The 21,822-nt window shown below is 43.7% G+C and overlaps 2 protein-coding genes across 3 annotated transcripts in view; both read left to right on the top strand.

Moving 5' to 3' along the window:
• Nucleotides 1-4,800: 4,800 nt before the first annotated feature.
• On the top strand, nucleotides 4,801-7,919 carry cyba (cytochrome b-245, alpha polypeptide). Its single transcript, XM_014127044.2, has 6 exons — nucleotides 4,801-5,094; nucleotides 5,530-5,599; nucleotides 5,856-5,930; nucleotides 6,097-6,180; nucleotides 6,420-6,501; nucleotides 6,906-7,919. Exons 1-6 carry the CDS (start codon nucleotides 5,037-5,039, stop codon nucleotides 7,101-7,103), a joined length of 567 nt encoding a protein of 188 aa, XP_013982519.1. The 5' UTR covers nucleotides 4,801-5,036; the 3' UTR covers nucleotides 7,104-7,919.
• Nucleotides 7,920-8,758: 839 nt separating this feature from the next.
• The window catches only part of LOC106562269 (transcription factor 25), a 33,106-nt gene continuing 20,042 nt past the window's right edge, over nucleotides 8,759-21,822 (top strand). Inside the window, exons 1-10 of one of the 2 annotated variants that reach the window (XM_045689181.1) lie at nucleotides 8,759-9,119; nucleotides 9,547-9,684; nucleotides 9,838-9,906; nucleotides 10,093-10,214; nucleotides 10,345-10,410; nucleotides 10,496-10,578; nucleotides 19,299-19,429; nucleotides 20,028-20,127; nucleotides 21,556-21,649; nucleotides 21,790-21,822. The exon at nucleotides 21,790-21,822 is cut by the window's right edge and continues 60 nt beyond it. In XM_045689181.1, coding sequence (XP_045545137.1) covers nucleotides 8,904-9,119; nucleotides 9,547-9,684; nucleotides 9,838-9,906; nucleotides 10,093-10,214; nucleotides 10,345-10,410; nucleotides 10,496-10,578; nucleotides 19,299-19,429; nucleotides 20,028-20,127; nucleotides 21,556-21,649; nucleotides 21,790-21,822 — 1,052 coding nt within the window. In that variant the 5' untranslated portion in view covers nucleotides 8,759-8,903. The remainder of the gene's footprint in view (nucleotides 9,120-9,546; nucleotides 9,685-9,837; nucleotides 9,907-10,092; nucleotides 10,215-10,344; nucleotides 10,411-10,495; nucleotides 10,579-19,298; nucleotides 19,430-20,027; nucleotides 20,128-21,555; nucleotides 21,650-21,789) is intronic. The other variant, XM_014127035.2, reaches the window with a different exon arrangement.

Genomic DNA, 21,822 nt, shown 5'->3' on the forward strand with positions numbered 1-21,822 from the left:
GTTTTAAGTCAGGGTTTCCAAACATGGTCCTGTGCCCCTCTCCCCCAGCACTACACAGCTGATTCAAATAACTAACTCATCATCAAGCTTTGATTATTTGAATCTGCTGTGTAGTGGATTCAAATAATGTTAACCCAGTGGGGGCACCAGGACCGAGTTTTAAGTGCAAGTTGGACAATTTATGTCAGCCGGGCAAGTTGAGCAAGCTCTATATTACAACAGCTGAACGTTTCCCCCTTGACCAAATCATATCAGGCAGCAAAGTTAGTTAAAGCAAAGATTATGGATAGACTGACAAGGGTGGCGGTACAAACACTTAAAAGACACGCCCTCATCCACTTACCCTCGCCTTATGCCCTTGGGGGAATCCCCGTTGCCATCTTGGAGGGCGGTCCAAATGATTAGCCAAGTAAGGGAAGTTTGCAACGTAAGCACCTCAGCCCTCGTTTTTAATCGGCTTTGCGAATGTACAATTATGTTCACTCCGGGGCCTGAAACTCCCCATAATTCAAATTGTGCTACTTTTTTAAATTTCACCTTTATTTAACCAGGTAGTCCAGTTGAGAACAAGTTCTCATTTACAACTGCGACCTGGCCAAGATAAAGCAAAGCTATGAGACACAAACAACACAGAGTTACACATGGGATAAACAAACGTACAGTCAATAGCACAATAGAAAAGTCTGTATACAGTGTGTGCAAATGTAGTAAGATTAGGGAGGTAAGGCAATAAATAGGCCATAGTGGCGAAATAATTACAATTTAGCAATTAAACACTGGAGTGATAAGATGTGCAGAAGATGAATGTGCAAGTCGAGATACTGGGGTGCAAAGGAGCAAAAAATAAATAATAAAAAGGGGATGAGGTACTTGGGTGGGCTATTTACAGATGGGCTGTGTACTGGTGCAATGATCAGTAAGCTGCTCTGACAGCTGATGCATAAATTTAGTGAGGGAGATATAAGACTCCAGCTTCAGTGATGTTTGCAATTTGTTCCAGTCATTGGCAGCAGAGAACTGGAAGGAATGGCAGCCAAAGGAGGAGTTGGCTTTGGGGATGACCAGTGAAATATACCTGCTGGAGCGCGTGCTACGGGTGGATGCTGCAATGGTGACCAGTGAGCTAAGGCGGGGCTTTACCTAGCAAAGACTTATAGATGACCTGGAGCCAGTGGGTTTGGCAACGAATATGAAGCGAGGGCCAGCCAACGAGAGCATACAGGTCGCAGTGGTGGGTAGTATATGGGGCTTTGGTGACAAAATGGATGGCACTGTGATAGACTACATCCAGTTTGCTGAGTGGAGTGTTGAAGGCTATTTTGTAAATGACATCGCCGAAGTCAAGGATCGGTAGGATGGTCAGATTTACGAGGGTATGTTTGGCAACATGAGTGAAGAATGCTTTGTTGCAAAATAGGAAGCCGATTCTACATTTAATTTTGGATTGGAGATGTTTGATGTGAGTCTGGAAGGAGAGTTTACAGTCTAACCAGACACCTAGGTATTTGTAGTTGTCCACATATTCTAAATAAGAACCGTCCAGAGTAGTGATTCTAGACAGGCGGGTGGGTGCGGGCAGCGCTCGGTTGAAGAGCATGCATTTAATTTTACTTGCATCTAAGAGCAGTTGGAGGCCACGGAAGGAGTGTTATATGGCATTGAAGCCTGTCTGGAGGTTTGTTAACACAGAGTCCAAAGCAGGGCCAGAAGTATACAGAATGGTGTCGTCTGCGTAGAGGTGGATCAAGGAATCACCAGCAGTAAGAGCGACATCATTGATATATACAGAGAAAAGAGTTGGCCTGAGAATTGAACCCTGTGGCACCCCCATAGAGACTGCAAGAGGTCTGGACAACAGGCCCTCCGATTTGACACACTGAACTCTATCTGAAAAGTAGTTGGTGAACCAGGCGAGGCAGTCATGTGAGAAACCAAGGCTGTTGAGTCTGCCGATAAGAATGCAGTGATTGAAAGAGTCAAAAGCCTTGGCTAGGTCGATGAAGATGGCTGCACAGTACTGTCTTTTATCGATGGCGGTTATGATATCGTTTAGGACCTTGAGCGTGGCTGAGGTGCACCCATGACCAGCTCAGAAACCAGATTGCATAGCGGAGAAGGTACGGTGGTATTCGAAATGGTCGGTGATCTGTTTGTTAACTTGGCTTTCAAAGACTTTAGAAAGGCAAGGTACAATAGATATAGGTCTGTAACAGTTTGGGCCTAGAGTGTCTCCCCCTTTGAAGAGGGGGGGTGACCGCGGCAGCTTTCCAATCTTTAGGGATCTCAGATGATACGAAAGAGAGATTGAACAGGCTAGTAATAGGGGTTGCAACAATTGTGGCGGATAATTTAAGAAAGAGAGGGTCCAGATTGTCTAGCCCAGCTGATTTGTAGGGGTCCAGATTTTACAGCTCTTTCAGAACATCCGCTATCTGGATTTGGGTGAAGGAGAAATGGGGGAGGCTTGGGCATGTTGCTGTGGGTGGTGCAGAGCTGTTGACCGGGGTAGGGGTAGCCAGCTGGAAAGCATGGCCAGCCGTAGAGAAATTCTTATTGAAATTCTCGATTATCGTAGATTTATCGGTGGTGACAGTGTTTCCTAGCCTCAGTGCAGTGGGCAGCTGGGAGGAGGTGCACCTATTCTCCATGGACTTTACAGTGTCCCAGAACTTTTGGGAGTTTGTGCTACAAGTAGCAAATTTCAGTTTGAAAAAGCTAGCCTTTGCTTTCCTAATAGCCTGTGTATATTGGTTCCTAACTTCCCTGAAAAGTTGCATATCGTGAGGGGTATTCGATGCTAATGCAGTATGCCACAGGATGTTTTTGGGCTGGTCAAGGGCAGTCAAGTCTGGAGTGAACCAAGGGCTGTATCTGTTCTTAGTTCTAAATGTTTTGAATCGGGCATGCTTATTTAAGATGGTGAGGAAAGCACTTTTAAAGAATAACCAGGCATCCTCTACTGACGGAATGAGGTCAGTATCCTTCCAAGATACCCGGGCCAGGTCGATTAGAAAGGCCTGCTCGCTGAAGTGTTTTAGGGAGCGTTTGAGAGTGATGAGGGGTGGTCGTTTGACCTTGGACCCATTACAGACGCAGGCAATGAGGCAGTGGTCGCTGAGATCCTGGTTGAGCAGAGCAGAGGTGCATTTAGAGGGCAGGTTGGTCAGGATGATATCTATGGGGGTGCCCGTGTTTACGGATTTAGGGTTGTACCTGGTAGGTTCCATGATAATTTGTGTGAGATTGAGGGCATTTATCTTAGATTGTAGGACGGCCGGGGTGTTAATAAGCATATCCCAGTTTAGGTCACCTAACAGTACAAACTCTGAAGATAAATGGGGGGCAATTAATTCACATATGGTGTCCAGGGCACAGCTGGGGGCTGAGGGGGGTCTATAACAAGCGACAACAGTGAGAGACTTATTTCTGGAAAGGTGGCTTTTTAAAAGTAGAAGCTCTACCCGTTTGGCCACAGACCTGGACAGCATGACAGAACTCTGCAGGCTATCTCTGCAGTAGATTGCAACTCCACTCCCTTTGGCAGTTCTATCTTGGCAGAAAATGTTGTAGTTGGGGATGGAAATTTCAGAATTTTTGGTGGCCTTCCTCAGCCAGGATTCAGACACGGCTCGGACATCAGGGTTGGCGGAGTGTGCTAAAGCAGTGAATAAAACAAACTTAGGGAGGAGGCTTCTGATGTTAACATGCATGAAACCAAGGCTTTTACGGTTACAGAAGTCAACAAATGATAGCGCCTGGGGAATAGGAGTGGAACTGGGGGCTACAGGGCCTGGGTTAACCTCTACATCACCAGAGGAACAGAGGAGGAGTAGGGTAAGGGTACAGCTAAAGGCTATAAGAACTGGTCATCTAGTGCATTGGGGTCAGAGAATAAAACGAGCAGATTTCTATAATAGATTCAAGGCATAATGTACAGACAAGGGTATGGTAGGATGTGAGTTGTGGAGGTAAACCTAGGCGTTGAGTGACGATGAGAGAGGTTTCGTCTCTGGAGGCACCAGTTAAGCCAGGTGAGGTCTCCGCATGTGTGTGGGGTGGGACAAAGAGCTATATAAGGCATTTTGAGCTGGACTGAGGGCTCTACAGTGAAATAAAACAATAAGAACTAGCCAAGACAGCAGTAGACAAGGTATATGCACATGATGGCACAAACACGTCTCATAAAAAGTACATCTGTTTTTGTTTGGTTATCTTTTGGAAATTGTAGAAATAAAACACATCATCAGAAGTGTACACTTAATTTGAGGGCTTAGGGGATAGGGTGTGTCTTTTTAGTGTTTGGACCATACTCGAGATACTTGTCTCTCTGCCCTAACAATGGAGTCGTTGTCCACAAAGCAGTACAGATTAATAAGCATAGGTGGCTGTCCAGTTTCTGCCTATCCTCTCTTTGGATTGGTGGATACATCTCATAATTTAAAAAATGTTTGAATATTAGATGAGGGTTGTTGACGTCAAACCGCCTTTATTCAATGGAGAGAGATGCTGCTAGCCACATGCATAGCCATCTCGAAACAACTGATATAAAGTGCTTTTTTCTCAAAGTTGCCGGGATGTCACGTGTCCTATTTATATTAGTACACTCATAACTTAAGCATTACGAAATTTCTATTCGATCAAATAAACCTCACTTAGCAAATAAGCCATTACATTTTTTGTGGACCAAATTCAAAACGCTTATTTGCCTTCATAAAACAACTTGGTGAGCGAAAGAAACGAAACAACGTCATCTGCTTGTATAATACAGATTTTTGCCGGAGTTGGTGCTCTCGCTTCGCCTCTTCCTCTCTGGTTAAGGTTTACTCCTCCCAGGTCATATCCCCAACCTTTTTTTCTATCGCTCCGCTCAGACGTTACGAGACCGAGGGCCGGACCAGGCGGCTGCTACCACCCACCTTTGTTCCTCCAAAATTTATACATTTTCACTTTCCATAATAATCGAACGTGACAACCGCAATCAGTTGGATAACTGCCGAGCACAGAGAGGGCTTCTGTCGGGTCCGAACGGAGACAGAATGGGGAAAATAGAATGGGCTATGTGGGCCAATGAACAGGCTCTGGCGGCGGGGCTCAGTGAGTAGAGAACTTTTGCCAAGTTTAGACATCTGAGTTTGGTATTTGTATAATGGTATCAACTGTTAAAGGAATGTGTAATCCCATTAGTTATGAGTTATTACTGTATAAGAATATATGTGTTTTTCCAGAATGGTATGCCTAACAAACACTATTCATTAAAACCGACCAAAAACAAAATGTATAAATTGTTCCAGACAAAATTATTACAAGTAATTAAATTATATTGGTAGTGAGAATATTTGTAAAAAGAAAACATATTTGTATAAAACACTACATCAAATCAACTTGGGGAAAAGAAGTGTACAAATGATTTGGTTCTTGGCACATTTCGATTTGAAAGTTACAGGATACAAAAAAAGTGTCTTCATCTGTGACTTGCAGGAACTGTTTTGATAAACGAAATATTTTCTTCTTCCTACTTCCTCATTTCAGTTCTCCTTACTGGTGGCATAGTGGGGGTGGCCGGCCAGTTCAGGGACTGGGAGTTTGCTGCTTATGCTATGTATCCTTTCACTGGGGCAGAGCTGTCTCTTACGGGTTAATTCCATGCACAAAATTGTATCTATTGTCGTGATTAAATGCTGATTTACCCTTGACACGTCACAAGGAAATGTTTGTAGATGCATTACAGGCATCTACGCCATAATTTATCTTATTTGTGCATTTATGTCCAGATGAGACCCAAATGTATATTTGCATTGTATAGTGAGGTCCAGGTGTACCCGTTGTTGTTGAGTAACCTTGACTGATGTGCCCAGAGCTGCAGGGGTGTTTGTCTGTCTACTAGAGTACCCAAGGGGCAAGAGAAACAAGGGCACCAGCGTAGAAAGAACGTGAGTACCCACATACACCATACCAAGCTGACGTTTCTGTAAAGTCACTCTAACAGTGATGCAACAGATATGATTCCACCAGTTGAAAGCAAGTCATAAGCAAGTCTTCATCACTGAAAGTTTGAAAGTTCACGATAAATAACTCTTAATATTGTGATTCTTCCAGGGGTCAGTACTGCTTCACTGTCTGTGTGAAGTCATTCGGCCCACTGACCAGGAACTACTATGTCAGAGCGTTTCTACATGCAGCGTGAGTACATTCTGTGTCAGTCTAGTCAGATCTCTGGGCTGAGACAACATTCTTTCCCTTCACTGTCTCCTTCCAGCTGTAGCAGATACAGGTTGTGTCATTGTGCACAGTCATTCTTGACACCATCTTCATTGTTTAAATATCACATTGCATGTTATCAGTGCCTTGCCTTTGTAACACTCTTTTTCTGTGTCTGTGTCTGTGTGTGTGTTTGTGTATGTGTGTGTGTGTGTTTATAGGATCTGCGTTCCTGGTGGTTTCATCCTTGCAACTGTTCTTGGCTGTGTCTGCCTCGGCATAGCTAGCCTCATCTACCTTGCGGTTAGTATTTCAAGTATTTGAAAGTATTTGACTCAAGTTATGTGGTCAGACAACAACAAAGTAGTGTTGTTGTCTGACCGCCATATAAAGGTAGTGTGATAAATCTAATTGGTGCAATATCAGCTGATGCTATCAGTTGATGCAACACTCAAGTTTCCTGTATGAACCTACTGCCCTTGATTTACAAGGAAGCGTTTGTTTGCCCTCTGTTATTTTTATTGAGTCATTATTAGCTAGTTAAGAAACCCAGGCTGTCAGGGGAGTGACTTGGCTGTTATCACCTATTGTTGTTGGGAATTCACTGCGTGCATGTTTCTAGAGAGCAGCACCAAAGCAACCCATTTATCTATGTTATTGAGGGAGCCTGAATGATCTTTTGTCTATTGTGTCTGTATGTCTTCCAGGCGGCCATCCGAGGGGAGCAGTGGGAGCCCATCCTGCCCAGGAAGGAGAGTGCACGTAAGCCGGTGGGAGAGAGCATCAAGCTCCCTCCCCAGAACCCTCCACCACGCCCACCCGCAGAGATGCGCAGGAAACGGGCAGAGGACCTGGAGGCGGCTGCCTATGTCAACCCCATCGCTGTCACTGCCAACGATGAATAGATCCCCTTACTGTCCTTCCTTCAGGCCTGCTGGGCTAAGCTCACTCAGGTTAGCTTATGGTTCCACTGAGCCCCAACCAAAACAGATCTACAGTGGAGCCCCACCCAGGCCATGCTCAGTTCCGACTGCCATTGGCTGAGGGCCGAATCCTAAATTGAGATACATAAGCTTGCGTAACTTAGGTTTTGTGTAAATTGGGCATTGGCGTCAATGGGAATTTTTTATGGATTGGTATCAAGTTAGGAATCAGGCCTCGGAGAGTAGAGGGTTGTGGAGAGGACACACTGCTGCTGATGTTTGATGATGTATAAGGGATTGTATTGAACTGAGATGTTGCTGTGCCTTAGTTACGGCAAAAGGTTTGTGTCCTATATCTCTGCACCACCTGCTACAACTCTTTCAGTTACAATAATTTTGGTCCCCAAAAGGCTTTGGAATGTAAATGGAAAAGTTTGTATTCTTGTTGTGACAGTAAGTTATTTTGTGAGTAATTGGATGAATAGATGTAGATGAGAATCCACCACATTTACTGGCACAGACATAATGAAATGATTTTAAAAGAGAATGAAGAGCTATTTATAAATTTTGTATCCTCAAAATATACTGAATTCTTTTACACTGGAATGTTAATTGTTTATAAGCAAGCACTGTTTTGCGTTATCTCTTTCTCTTTTTGGCCGGTTTACTATGTCAGTGGCCAACTAGCTGTATTATGGACAGTTGTGTATTCACCTCTCTACAAAATAATGTATGTCTATGTTTTATGCTTGTTATGCTTTTGATACAATCTGAAAATAAACATAGTTATTCTAGTTATTTAAAATGTGCATGTTTACCATATAACTACAATGAATGTTTATGTCTGTTTCATCATTGATGAACTGTGGGTTTGGAATGACAATTACGTGTCATGTCTCAAGTTTTACATTTCCTCTTTTGTAATAGTTCCTATGAACCCTATGCATTTAACCGTTCCTTCTCACAGCGCAACACACAAAGGCGCTCACACACTTTATTACGACACATTGGAAATTCCTGCGCTATTCAGATCATACACAGCCACAGAGATGTCATACATTAGTTATAACAGATTATACAGATTATGTTTATATACCCTAAAGACATTTCCAGTTGTTGTGACATACATGTACATTTCTTTCCTCCACATGAAGCACCTGCTTCATTCCTATGGTCACAGTTGACCTTTACCTCAAGAATGAGGAATGCAATGTGTGTTTCCTTGAGTGCTCTGGGTTTGGCAACCATTACATCATAACAGCAGCAGGAACAGGTGCAACTTCCTTATTTGTTTATCTGTGTTATACTCAGTCTAATTTATTAGTTATAATGGCCATTTCTTGACACCATAACACATAAAAGGTATTGATAGACCCAGGGCAACCCTTGTTAACAACAAAAAGATGCATTGGTCATAGGCTTTGAAACCATTAACTGACTTTACAGCAACAGCCTTGACAGTGATTGCCGCTCCTCCAGTCATGCAGATAATAGTTGAAATGTTGAAAGTCGTTAGTTCCCTTTTGTGTTAACTAATTTCAGGCATTTTCAGAGCGTTTGTCCTTACGCACTACTGCCACCTAGTGGTACAAAGGTTAACGGCAGCGAACTGTGATTATCAAAACGAAAATAGTTGGCATGCACCAAGATTGTCTACATGGAGTACCCGTAGAATAAACTCTTTGGCATGCGGATTTTGCTCTCATGTTGTTTATGGCTGGAGCTGGGTAAAATCCCAATTTAAACCATAGCCCATCTTCGTGACAACTCTGTCCCGGGAAGATGTCGAGTCGTGCTCTGAGGAGGTTGAAGGGGAAACAGCGGGGGCAGGAGGCCCTGGACCTCGGGGATCTTGTCCCAGGTGAAGAGCCAGGGCCAGAGGAGCAGGCTGCGGATGTTGAGGAAGAGGAACTGGAAGAAGCTGTTCTCCAGCCTGCTAAGAGCAGCATCAGAAAAGCTAAGAAGAATAAGAAAAACTTAAGCAACATTTACGAACTGGTGGAGTGTTTATCTTTTTCTAACACACATTGCAAAATGTTTAAGAAATGTCTCGCTAACTGCCACGTAGCTCCAACCCCTAGACTACATAACTGTGTGACATAGCTAGCTAGCTTGTTATGCTAGTCAATTAAAAAAGCAGCAGGACATATTGACATATGCAGACTGTCAACAAATCAAACCAGCATTATACTGACTAACCGATTTTGCCTGGCCAGACAGGAGTCATACAGTACACCCTCTTGCCTTGACCATATGAATGTCACTAGGATGGGTTGGAATCCCAATGCTCCCGCAAGAACAAGAAAAAAATGCAGAGACTGACCAAAGATTAATTAAAACTATGTGCAATGTAGAGATTTAGTCTCTGATATACAACCTTAACCTGAGCCTTTCCCTTCTTCTTGCTGGAACCATGTCGCTGCAGATATGTGATGCAGAGAAAGCCACGACGGATGAAGACACAGTGAAGCCAGAAGAACAGAATGGTGATGAAAGCAAGGAGAAGAGTGACAGCGGGGAAACAGAGAAGAGAGATGCCCAGCCTGAGACAGGTGCTGCGAAGGTGAGGAGAGAGACGGACTCCCCTGATACACTGTAGCCTCCACAGTATCATGGGGTATTGGGAGCCCCTTCCTCTTCAGTCTTGTTGTTATTATGCATGATTGATCTAGTCAAAATGTTTTGAAGAGTTGTTTAAAAGTTTTTATGTTGTCAGTCCGGAGATAAAGCGAGCAAGAAAAAGAAGAAAAAGAATAAGAAAAAGAACACTACAGGAGATAAACAGGTATACAGTCCATCTTGACAAATCACTTACACATATGTCCCCCAATGTGAGGGCGCTGTTGTGCACAATGCCATATTAACCACTTGCTTTAGCAGCATTTTATTGTATATTGAGGCTATGGGGGTGCTGCCCTGATGCCGTCTCACTCATTCACATAGGCTGCTCTGTCTTATGTGTGGTTGTCAGGAGGTAGCTGGGGATGACATCGACGCGCTGCTGGAGACCATAGAGCAGTCTAATGGACTGACCCTGCAGAGTGAGGGCTGTGGAGGCTCAGACAACAGGCCTGTACTCTATGTGGAACACAGGTGAGTAGGAGCACAGCACAACATCAGGACTCTCCGTGGGGTAACGTCATCCAATCAGAATACACATCATTTATGGCAGTCATTTATCAGTGATAGATTTGATTGGGACTTACCCTCTTTTGTTTGTCAGGAACCTGAATCCTGAGACGGAGTTGAAGAGATACTTTGGAGCTCGAGCAGTTCTTGGAGATCAAAGGTAAGATCTATACAGAACTCCTTATCAGTGGGGGTGCTACTATTAAAGGTTACAGTGTAAGGCCATCTCTTCATTCTTTCCTCAGACCTCGTCAGAGACAGAGACAGTTCCATCGCAGCACCTGGATGACCATCCCTAAAGACACCTGGCCACGCTTCAGTCGCCCAGGTCAGACCTACACTCAAACTCGCACACTCGGCAGCCGCTCAGAATGCTGAAAGCCTTGTGAATACATACTATTTATGCAACATTTCACAGAAATATTTTTGTGGATGCAAATGTAACTAAGTGTCTCCCATGACAAAGTCACAAAACATCAGTCGACCAAGAGTCGTCTGTTCTTTCGACAAATCGATTGGTCGAAATTTGAAAACCCTGCATTTTTCCATATATTTTGGGGTCCCGAGTGCACAGCAGTCTAAGCCACTGCATCTCAGTGCTAGAGGCGTCACTACAGACACCCCGGTTCGAATCCAGGCTGTATCACAACCGGCCTTGATTGGGAATCCCATAGGGCGGGCGCACAATTGGCCCAGCGTCGTCCGGGTTTGGCTGGTATAGGCCATCATTGTAAATAAGAATTTGTTCTTAACTGACTTGCCTAGTTAAATAAAGGTAAAACAAATAAAATATATATATGTATATATTTATATATACTATAGACACATCCTATGTGTTTTAATGAAATCAACTATATGCACTGAGCTTGTTTCATGAAATATTTAAGACACACATCAACAGTGTGTTGCTGAAGCCATTTCTGACTGAAAAGTTATGTTACAGAAATCCCTAATTTGTTTAGGAAAAACATTCCCTATTCCCTCAACGCTTTCTATCTCTACGTGACACATGTATGCTTCGCATGCACGTGACCAATAGGGCCTGACCTGTAGCATATCATCATCCATATATATCTACAGAAATAAGACAGTTCCTGCTTTTGTTGCCTGTTTGAGTGTTTGTGTTACGGTGTTTGTCTTACGGTGTTCAGAGTTTGTTATAACCAATTTATTGACGTGATTATGATAGACAAACACCGTAACTCAAACAGGCAACAAAAGCAGGAACTGCCTTATTTCTGTAGATATATGGTGATTTATAAAGCCAGGCACGTTTAACAGTTAGGCTATTGATTTTAGACCTAATTAAGTGGGGGTTTCCTCTCTCCTCACTTAGTCAATTAAGGCAAGGGCTATTTTCTTGTCTCCTAACTCTGCTGCTGCCTCTGTCGCATTGTTATCAACACCAATATGCCGGCTTTGTTATTAGCAACGTGGTCTAGGAAAAGGCGACCACTGTCCAACGCAGGAGAAACCACATTTGTGATAAAATAATATTATTTTTATTTTTGTTGCACCATTGTTCTTACATAATATAACCAAATACAATTTATATATATATATATACATATGTTTATGTTTATGTGCTTCTGCTCAACTAAAGAAGTCTCGGTTGACCAAACAGTGGACCAGTGGACTAAATGGGGTCAGCCCTACCTCATACACTAATGTACTGTAACGATGATGGCATAAATTAAGTTCATGCGAACAATCGAGAGGCATGGCAGGATCCCCGTTTTTTTCTGGGGTCCAAACAGAAACTGAAAAGTAAGCCCGGTATACAGTATGAACATTATATTTCAATATACCGACGGTATGATTTTCAATACCATTCAGAAATGAATAATACCAAAACAAAGTAATACTTTTTTTGGGTTAAGGGCACCTCCGCCTCGTAAGGGTGCGTACTACTCCACTGCTTATAAATATCATTTAAGTATAACCTCTTACATCTAGACGTTCCGCTAGCGGAACACCTGCTCCAATATGTCTGTCAGACATATCAGTGTGGATGACGGATCACCAGCTCAAGCTGAACCTCGGCAAGACGGAGCTGCTCTTCCTCCCGGGGAAGGACTGCCCCTTCCATGATCTCGCCATCACGGTTGACAACTCCCTTGTGTCCTCCTCCCAGAGTGCTAAGAACCTTGGCGTGATCCTGGACAACACCCTGTCGTTCTCCACTAACATCAAGGCGGTGACCCGATCCTGTAGGTTCATGCTCTACAACATTCGCAGAGTACGACCCTGCCTCACACAGGAAGCGGCGCAGGTCCTAATCCAGACACTTGTCATCTCCCGTCTGGATTACTGCAACTCGCTGTTGGCTGGGCTCCCTGCCTGTGCCATTAAACCCCTACAACTCATCCAGAACGCCGCAGCCCGTCTGGTGTTCAACCTTCCCAAGTTCTCTCACGTCACCCCGCTCCTCCGCTCTCTCCACTGGCTTCCAGTTGAAGCTCGCATCCGCTACAAGACCATGGTGATTGCCTACGGAGCTGTGAAGGGAACGGCACCTCCATACCTTCAGGCTCTGATCAGGCCCTACACCCAAACAAGGGCACTGCGTTCATCCACCACTGGCCTGCTGGCCCCCCTACCTCTGAGGAAGCACAGTTCCCGCTCAGCCCAGTCAAAACTGTTCGCTGCTCTGGCACCCCAATGGTGGAACAAGCTCCCTTACGACGCCAGGACAGCGGAGTCAATCACCACCTTCCGGAGACACCTGAAACCCCACCTCTTTAAGGAATACCTAGGATAGGATAAAGTAATCCTTCTAACCCCCCCTTAAAAGATTTAGATGCACTATTGTAAAGTGGTTGTTCCACTGGATATCATAAGGTGAATGCACCATTTTGTAAGTCGCTCTGGATAAGAGCGTCTGCTAAATGACTTAAATGTAATGTAAATGTAATATCCAATGATAGGCGTGGCGCGAATTACAAATTCCTCAAAAATACAAAAACCTCAATTTTTCAAACATATGACTATTTTACACCATTTTAAAGACAAGACTCTCCTTTATCTAACCACACTGTCCGATTTCAGCGAAAGCAAAACATTAGATTATGTCAGCAGAGTACCCAGCCAGAAATAATCAGACACCCATTTTTCAAGCTAGCATATAATGTCACAAAAAACAAAACCACAGCTAAATGCAGCACTAACCTTTGATGATCTTCATCAGATGACACTCCTAGGACATTATGTTATACAATACATGCATGTTTTGTTCAATCAAGTTCATATTTATATCAAAAACCAGCTTTTTACATTAGCATGTGACGTTCAGAACTAGCATTCCCACCGAACACTTCCAGTGAATTTACTAAATTACTCACAATAAACGTTCACAAAAAACATAACAATTATTTTAAGAATTATAGATACAGAACTCCTTTATGCAATCGCGGTGTCCGATTTTAAAATAGCTTCTCGGTGAAAGCACATTTTGCAATATTCTGAGTAGATAGCCCGGCCATCATGGCTAGCTATTTTGACACCCACCAAGTTTGGTACTAACCAAACTCAGATTTACTATAAGAAAAATTGGATTACCTTTGCTGTTCTTCGTCAGAATGCACTCCCAGGACTTCTACTTCAATAACAAATGTTGGTTTGGTTCCAAATAATCCATTGTTATATCCAAATAGCGGCGTTTTGTTCGTGCGTTCAAGACACTATCCGAAGGGTGACGCGCCCGGCGCGTTTCGTGACAAAAAAATTCAAAATATTCCATTACCGTACTTCGAAGCATGTCAAACGCTGTTTAAAATAAATTTTTATGCGGTTTTTCTCGTAAAAAAGCGATAATATTCCGACCGGGAAACCCTGTTTTCGTTCAAAGACGAAAAAATAAAAACATGGAGTCGTCTCGTGCACGCGCCCCCAGTCTCATTGTTCTCAGATCGACCACTATCCAAATGCGCTACTGTTTTTCAGCCATGGCCTGCAAAGTCATCATTCAATGATCTGGCTCCTTCTGAGAGCCTATGGGAGCGTTAGAAAATGTCACGTTACAGCAGAGATCCCCTGTTTTGGATAGAGATGATCAAGAAGGCCAAGAAATAGTCAGAGAGGGCGCTTCCTGTTTGGAATCTTCTCAGGTTTTGGCCTGCCAAATGAGTTCTGTTATACTCACAGACACCATTCAAACAGTTTTAGAAACTTTGGAGTGTTTTCTATCCAAAGCTAATAATTATATGCATATTCTAGTTTCTGGGCAGGAGTAATAATCAGATTAAATCGGGTACGTTTTTTATCCGGCCGTGAAAATACTGCCCCCTATCCATAACAAGATAACTATAAGAAATCTAAGATGTGTCAGTAAATTATATCCAGCTCAGGGATCCAATAATGCATTTGATTTGCTAACTTTTTTGCTAGATGTCAAGATCATGCTTCTTGGTTACAGCAGAGACATTCAATCCCTTCCTGGATCAAGATCCATGTTGACTAAATGGTTGCGTGTGTAAATAAAAAATAAAAAACATATTTATTTATATTCATTATTATTTGAAATAGCGCCCCTTATGTGCATTTTGGGTAATACCGTATATCCCGATATGTTACAGAGACGGTATGAAAATCGGGACACTGCCCAACCCTACAAAACAACACATCAAAACAATAGTCTGCATCATAAATAAATCAATACATCACAACAAACATTGTGTACTGTACACATTCACACTGCTCTACCATTAAAATGTACAACGATACAATATTACAGTGTGTGTGTGTGTGTGTCTCTTCGCAGTCCACGTTGTGCTGTGGGGTGTTATGTTTTTGAAATCTGATTTTACTGCTAGTTTGGGTTACCTGATGTGAGAGAGTTCCATGTAGTCTTGGCTTTATGAAGTACTGTGCGTTTCCCAACCTTGTTCTGAACTTAAGGCAGGACTCTACAACCCTGTTCCTGGAGAGCTAACGTCTTGCAGGTTTTCACTCCAACCCTAATCTAGCACACCTGATTCTAATAATTAGCTGGTTGGTAAACTGAACCAGCTTATTTACAACTGGAGTTGGATTGAAAACCTACAGGAGGGTAGCTCTCCAGGAACAGGGTTGGAGACCCCTGCCTTAGGGACTGTGAAGAGACCCCTGGTGGCATGTCTTGTAGTGTATGTATGGGTATCTGAGCTGTGTTAGCTGTTGAACAGACAGTTTGGTGCTTTCAACACGTCAATACCTCTCACAGAGACAAGTAGTGATGCAGCCAGTCTCTCCTCTACTTTGAGCCAGGAGAGATTGACAGGCATGTTTTTGAAATGAGCTCTCTGTGTAGTGTACATTTAAGGGCCAGCCACGCTATAGCGCCAGACTTCACTATACTGTAGCTCCAGTTCTCTGAAATACATTTTGAATGGCCAGTTTCTATTTATTAGGATTTAATCAATTATGCTTTATTTAACTCCCGTCTCCCTGGGCTGGCGCCTCTGTGTTGCGCAACAAGGCAACAGTGTATCTCCATTATCACATTTGGAATTCTCATCGGACTCTAAGAATCCTGGTTCAGTTTGGGTAGCATGTAACCAATCAAGAGTAGCAGCAGAAAAAAGTCCATGTTAACAGCAGTGAGCAGCCTGAAGCCTTGTTGACAGAGACAGCTTTTCTGTGTAGGATCACACTAAAGGCTGTGTTCTTAAACGCTGCCCTATGACGTCTTGTTAAAAAACAGTCCAATCGCCACATATCGTTAATCAAATGCTGCCTTGCCCTCTGGCTCAAAGACTCTATTGATGTTTGGGAAAGACTCCATTGATGTTTGGGTCCATAGTGCCCTGGGTGTTGTGGGATACTGGGCTGTTTAACCCAGAGCTGAGGGTGGAGAAGAATCCGTCTGTTATGTCAGTGTTAGCTTCTCCTCAGGGTGTTAAAGCTCCCCCAAACTCAAGGCTTATGCAATCACCTGACTGGAGATTTGTTCTGGGAAATATATTTTCCCTCACAAAATATAGATGGGTAATTTATTTATATCTTACCTCTCACATTTTGAGTAGTCTCAATGCCTTAGCTTGTATGTGGTACACCATGACTGCTGTGTCACCATGAAATGCTTCCCTCTGAATCCACTTCTCCTTAGCCCAAAGTGTTCATTCAAATTCTAGGGTGCTATACTGTACATGGGCATAGAATCAGTGGGACAGATTGCAATTTTTATTCCACTTAAATATCTACAGTGCATTCGGAAAGTATTCAGACCCCTTAACTTTTTCTCATCAATCTACACTCAATACCCCATAATGACAAAGCGAAAACAGATTTTTAGAAATTAATTGAAAATAAAAAACAGAAATACCTTATTCACATAAGTATTCAGACCCTTTGCTATGAGCCTCGAAATTGAGCTCAGGTGTATCCTGTTTCCATTGATCATCCTTGAGATGTTTCTACAATATGATTGGAGTCCACCTGTGGTTAATTCAATTGATTGGACATGATTTGGAAAGGCACACACCTGTCTATATAAGGTCCCACAGTTGACAGTGCATGTCAGAGCAAAAACCAAGCCATGAGGTTGAAGGAATTGTCTGTAGAGCTCCGAGACAGGATTGTGTCGAGGCACAGATGTGGGGAAGGATACCAAAACATTTCTACAATCAGACCTTTATGGTAGAGTGGCCAAATGGAAGTACATGACAGCCCACTTGGAGTTTGCCAAAAGGCACCTAAACACTCTCAGTCCATGAGAAACAAGATTCTCTTGTCTGATGAAACCAAGATTGGCCTGAATGCCAAGCGTCATGTCTGGAGGAAACCTGGCACCATTACTATGGTGAAGCATTCTGGTGGCAGCATCATGATGTGGGGATGTTTTTCAGTGGCAGGGACTGGAAGGCTAGTCACAGGAAAGATGAACGGAGCAAAGTACAGAGAGATCCTTGATGAGACCTGCTCCAGAGCGCTCAGGACCTCAGACTGGGGTGAAGGTTCACCTTCCAACAGGACAACGACCATAAGCACACAGACAAGACAACACAGGAGTGGCTTCGGGGCAAGTCTCTGAATGTCCTTGAATGGCCCAGCCAGAGCCTGGACTTGAACCCAATCGAACCTCTCTGGAGAGACCTGAAATTAGCTGTGCAGCGACGCTCCCCATCCAACTTGACAGAGCTTGAGAGGATCTACAGAGAAGAATGGGAGAAACTCCCCAAATACAGGTGTGCCAAGCTTGTAGCATCATACCCTAGAAGACTCAGCTGTAATCGCTGTAAGGTGCTTCAACAAAGTACTGAGTAAAGGGTCTGAATACTTATGTAAATGTGATATTTCTAAAAACCTGTTTTTGCTTTGTCATTATGGGGTATTGTGTGTAGATTGATGAGAAAAACAATTTAATCCGTTTTTGAATAAGGCTGTAATGTAACAAAATATGGAAAAAGTCAAGGGGTCTGAATACTTTCCGAATGCACTGTATATCTATATCGAATTGACTTATCATTATCTTTATTCCACATGCACATCTATATCAAATTAATGCAATTTCAACATACTGCAACTGTATACACATTTAACCAATAATGTGTATAGATCCTGGATGACTGATGGGGCGCTGTATTGAAGCCACCGCGCAGCCATCTTGGTACTCCTCCTCAATTGTAAAAATGTTGGATTTTGGAAGCTCTAGAAATGCATTTATTATTGTCTATATTCGTTTTTGATTTATTCTAATACAGACACTTTAATGCATACCTTTAGGTTGTATTATGTGAGCTAAACATAAAAATGAAAAAATATGTAACATTTTCCTTAAAGCATTTTTTTTGGTGGTACTAATGTTACTGTCTCCACTACAACAACAAAATATTTAAATACATGTCATTTTGTCCTTTTAATTGAAATACTGTCGAATTCCATTCATTCATGTGGAGGACTGCTCCTACTAGGGAAGGCCAATATTGCCGACTGGTGGCTTCAAATCACATTTTATTGGTCACATACACATGTTTAGCAGATGTTATTGCAGGTGTCAAGAAATGCTTGTATTATGAGATGAGTAATGCAAAATATGTAAACATTATTAAAGTGGCCAGTGATTTCAAGTCTATGTATATAGGCAGCAGCTTCTAATGTGCTAGTGATGGCTATTTAACAGTCTGATGGCCTTGAGATAGAAGCTGTTTTTCAGTCTCTCAGTCCCAGCTTTGATGCACCTGTACTGATCTCACCTTCTGGATGATAGTGGGGTGAACTGGCCGTGGCTCAGGTGGTTGTTGTCCTTGACTATCTTTTTAGCCTTCCTGTGACATTGTGTGCTGTAGGTGTCCTGGAGGGCAGGTCTTTTGCCCCTGGTGATGCGTTGGGCAGACCGCACCACCCTCTGGAGAGCCCTGAGGTTGCGGGCGGTGTAGTTGCCGTAGCAAGCGGTGATACAGCCTGACGGGATGCTCTCAATTGTGCATCTGTAAAAGTTTTAGGTGCCAAGCCACATTTCTTCACCCTCCTGAGGTTGAAGAGGTGCTGCTGCGCCTTCTTCACCACACTGTCTGTGTGGGTGGACCATTTCAGTTTGTCAGTGATGTGTACACCAAGGAACTTGAAGCTTTCCACCTTCACCACTGCGGTCCTGTCTGTGGATAAGGGGGGTGCTCCCTCTGCTGTTTCCTGAAGTCCATGATCAGCTGCTTTTGTTTTGTTGACGTTGAGTGAGAGGTTATTTTCCTGGCACCATACTCCCAGAGCCCTCACATCCTCCCTGTAGGCTGTCTCGTCATTGTTGGTAATCAAGCCTACTACTGTTGTATCGTCCGCAAACTTGATGATTGAGTTGGAGGTGTGTTTGGCCACGCAGTCATGAGTGAACAGAGAGTACAGGAGGGGGCTGAGCACGCACCCTTGTGGGGCCCCAGTGTTGAGGATTAGCGAAGTGGAGGTGTTGTTTCCTACCTTCACCACCTGGGGGCTGCCTTTCAGGAAGTCCAGTACCCAGTTGTAGAAACTTAGCATCTGAATGGGCAATACATAGCATCAGCAATCCAGGGTTTATATACGTCATTGCATGTAACTCACATAGAATAATACTGTCCGTTATATTTCCTCCCTCAGGTATCTCAATGACCCTACTGGAGTCCAGGGATGGTCTACAGTACTTCACCTTCGAGCACAGCCGGGACTACCAGCAGATTCAGTTCAAGTTCCTGGACTCAGTGGAGTCCATGGATCCCAACAACATTGTGGTAAGGCTACACCCACGGTCTCAGGGAGATTGATCAGCAAAGCCGTGATGCATGTCTCAAATATCTAGGACAACTGATACGCATTAATTTAGATTCTAGATAAATCCTGACTAAGATTCTAGGTCACGGCATGAGAAACTAGAGGTAAATTCAGTTGAAATTTCAGGTTGAGGACATACATGGTTTCTAATGTTTAGACAAACGGTGATCCTCCTCCCTGTCTCCCCCATAACTCCCCCACCTATCTCCCTGTCTTCCCCACCTGTCCCCCCCCACCCTTCTCCTGTCACCCCCCCCCCCCTCCCCACCCTGCCCCTGTCCAACCCATCCTCCCCCATCTCCCTCCCCGTCTCCCCTACCCTCTTCCTGTCTCCCCCATCCCTCCCCCATGTCCCTCACTCTCCCCCTGTCCCCCTGTCTCCCCAACCTCCCCGTCTCCACAACCTCCCCCCCTCTCCCTGTCTCCCCCTCCCTCTCCCTGTCTACCCCAAACTCCCCCTGTCCACCCCACCCTCTCCCTGTCTTCCTCTCCCACTGTCTCCCCCACCCCTCCCTGTCTCCCCCACCCTGTCCACCCCCACCCTACCCTCTCCCCCAGGCCCTGTTACAGATGAACCCCTACCACATTGACTCCCTGCTGCAACTCTCTGATGTCTGCCGCATACAGGAGGACCAGGAAATGGCCAGGGACCTAATCGGTGAGTGTCAGGGACCTGATTGGTGAGTGGGACTCCTGTCTTTGCTCTGGTTGGCAAGGAGGGTCATACTCAAAGCTCTGATTGGTTAGTTGGGGATCCTCTCTGCTGTATCCTCTTGTTCAAGGTTTGTAAATGTGTCTTGAGACCCCTTTGGTATGTTTCCTTGGACCCTTATACAATTTCATCTAGGTCCCAGATAAATAGTTGGAATAAGTTTATGTAACATTATTCTTGATAAACATCGGTGTCCTCTGTTTAATAGGTTATTTGATACACATACCTATACCACACACTGCTCTAGTATGTCATATATTACCTGATGCCAGGGTTTCTTCAACTATGGTTTGGAACCCGAAGTAGGCCCTGAGCATGTGAGTGGTGGGTCGAGAGTTAGGAGTAAACATTTATTCATATACTATTTCTTCTTAATTTGGGTGGTTCGAGGACAGTAAATTTCTCGTTTGGGTCTTGCGCTGAAAAAGCTTAAGAACCTCTGCCTTATGCAATTGATCTAGATAAGGTTTAATAGTTCAATTGAGTCTGCTGTATCTACAGCATGTTTATTCTCTGAAAGACTCTAAATTGGGGAAAAAAAGTACAAGGGGCCAGCATGCAAAGTAGTGTATTTCAGATTCCTCAGGTAATGCATTTAGGCAGGAAATGTTACCATACTGTTACTCCAAGCCTGTCGCTACTAGCCGGCTATCATCATCTATAAATGAGTTGATAAATACAGTTAAGGTTTGAGCAGAGCATGCTTTGGTCAGGGCTAAATCACATCAATACAGAGGGCAAGCAAAAGCAGCTTCCATTTACAGTGACTTCTCTCTGACCTCCAATGTGAAAGAACATTTTCAACCGCATGTAACTGAATTGAACCCATCTAAATATTTATCGGTTATCTAGCCACGTGTTTGCACTGTACACAATACATTCAAACAACCCACTGAATGTTCAGATATAGTCATTTGAAGGTGCATGTCAAGATTCTTGTGGGTGTCGCCCCTCTCGTCCTGTCAACTGCTCCTGATCATGTTAATGAGGTCCTACTCAAATCAACTCATTACAGCAGCTCTGGAATTTTTTTAGACAGATGTATAGTCTTAGTTTGCAAGGGCTTAGTACATTGGGATCCTACCAGTGTTTTGACCAATGAGAAATGCTGCTACCTCTAGGTAGCTAGTCTTGTTGATGTAGTAGTTGACACTGGGACTTGCAAGGGAGAAAGTGAGTGGTTTCACTTAAAGCTGTTTTCATGCCTTCCAGCAGAGGAAAAGACAAACACAGACAGGTGGAAGGAGCCTGGAGGAGGGTATGGTGATCTACCAATTGAGAATCACTGAGACTGTTTAGCAGCCAGGTAGTGCTGGCTAAAGTTATATATTTTCACTTGTCTTTGATAAATGACTGTGTGTGTGTGTGTTCCAGAGCGCGCCCTGTACAGCTTTGAGTGTGCATTCCACCCTATGTGCAGCCTGACGTCAGGAACCAGCAGACTGGACTACCTGCGACCAGAAAACAGGTTAGATAATAAATCTCTGCTATTCAGGTCAATCCACAAAGGCTTTTATGCAAGGGCCTTTCTCTTAAAGTTCCATTGAATTTATAATTTGATAAGGTTTATATGTCTCTCCTTTGTCTGTATATTTATCCTCTCTGCAGGGCATTCTACTTGGCTGTTTATAAGCACATGAT

This window comes from Salmo salar, chromosome ssa11, assembly GCF_905237065.1.
Source record: "Salmo salar chromosome ssa11, Ssal_v3.1, whole genome shotgun sequence".
NCBI lineage: Eukaryota > Metazoa > Chordata > Actinopteri > Salmoniformes > Salmonidae > Salmo > Salmo salar.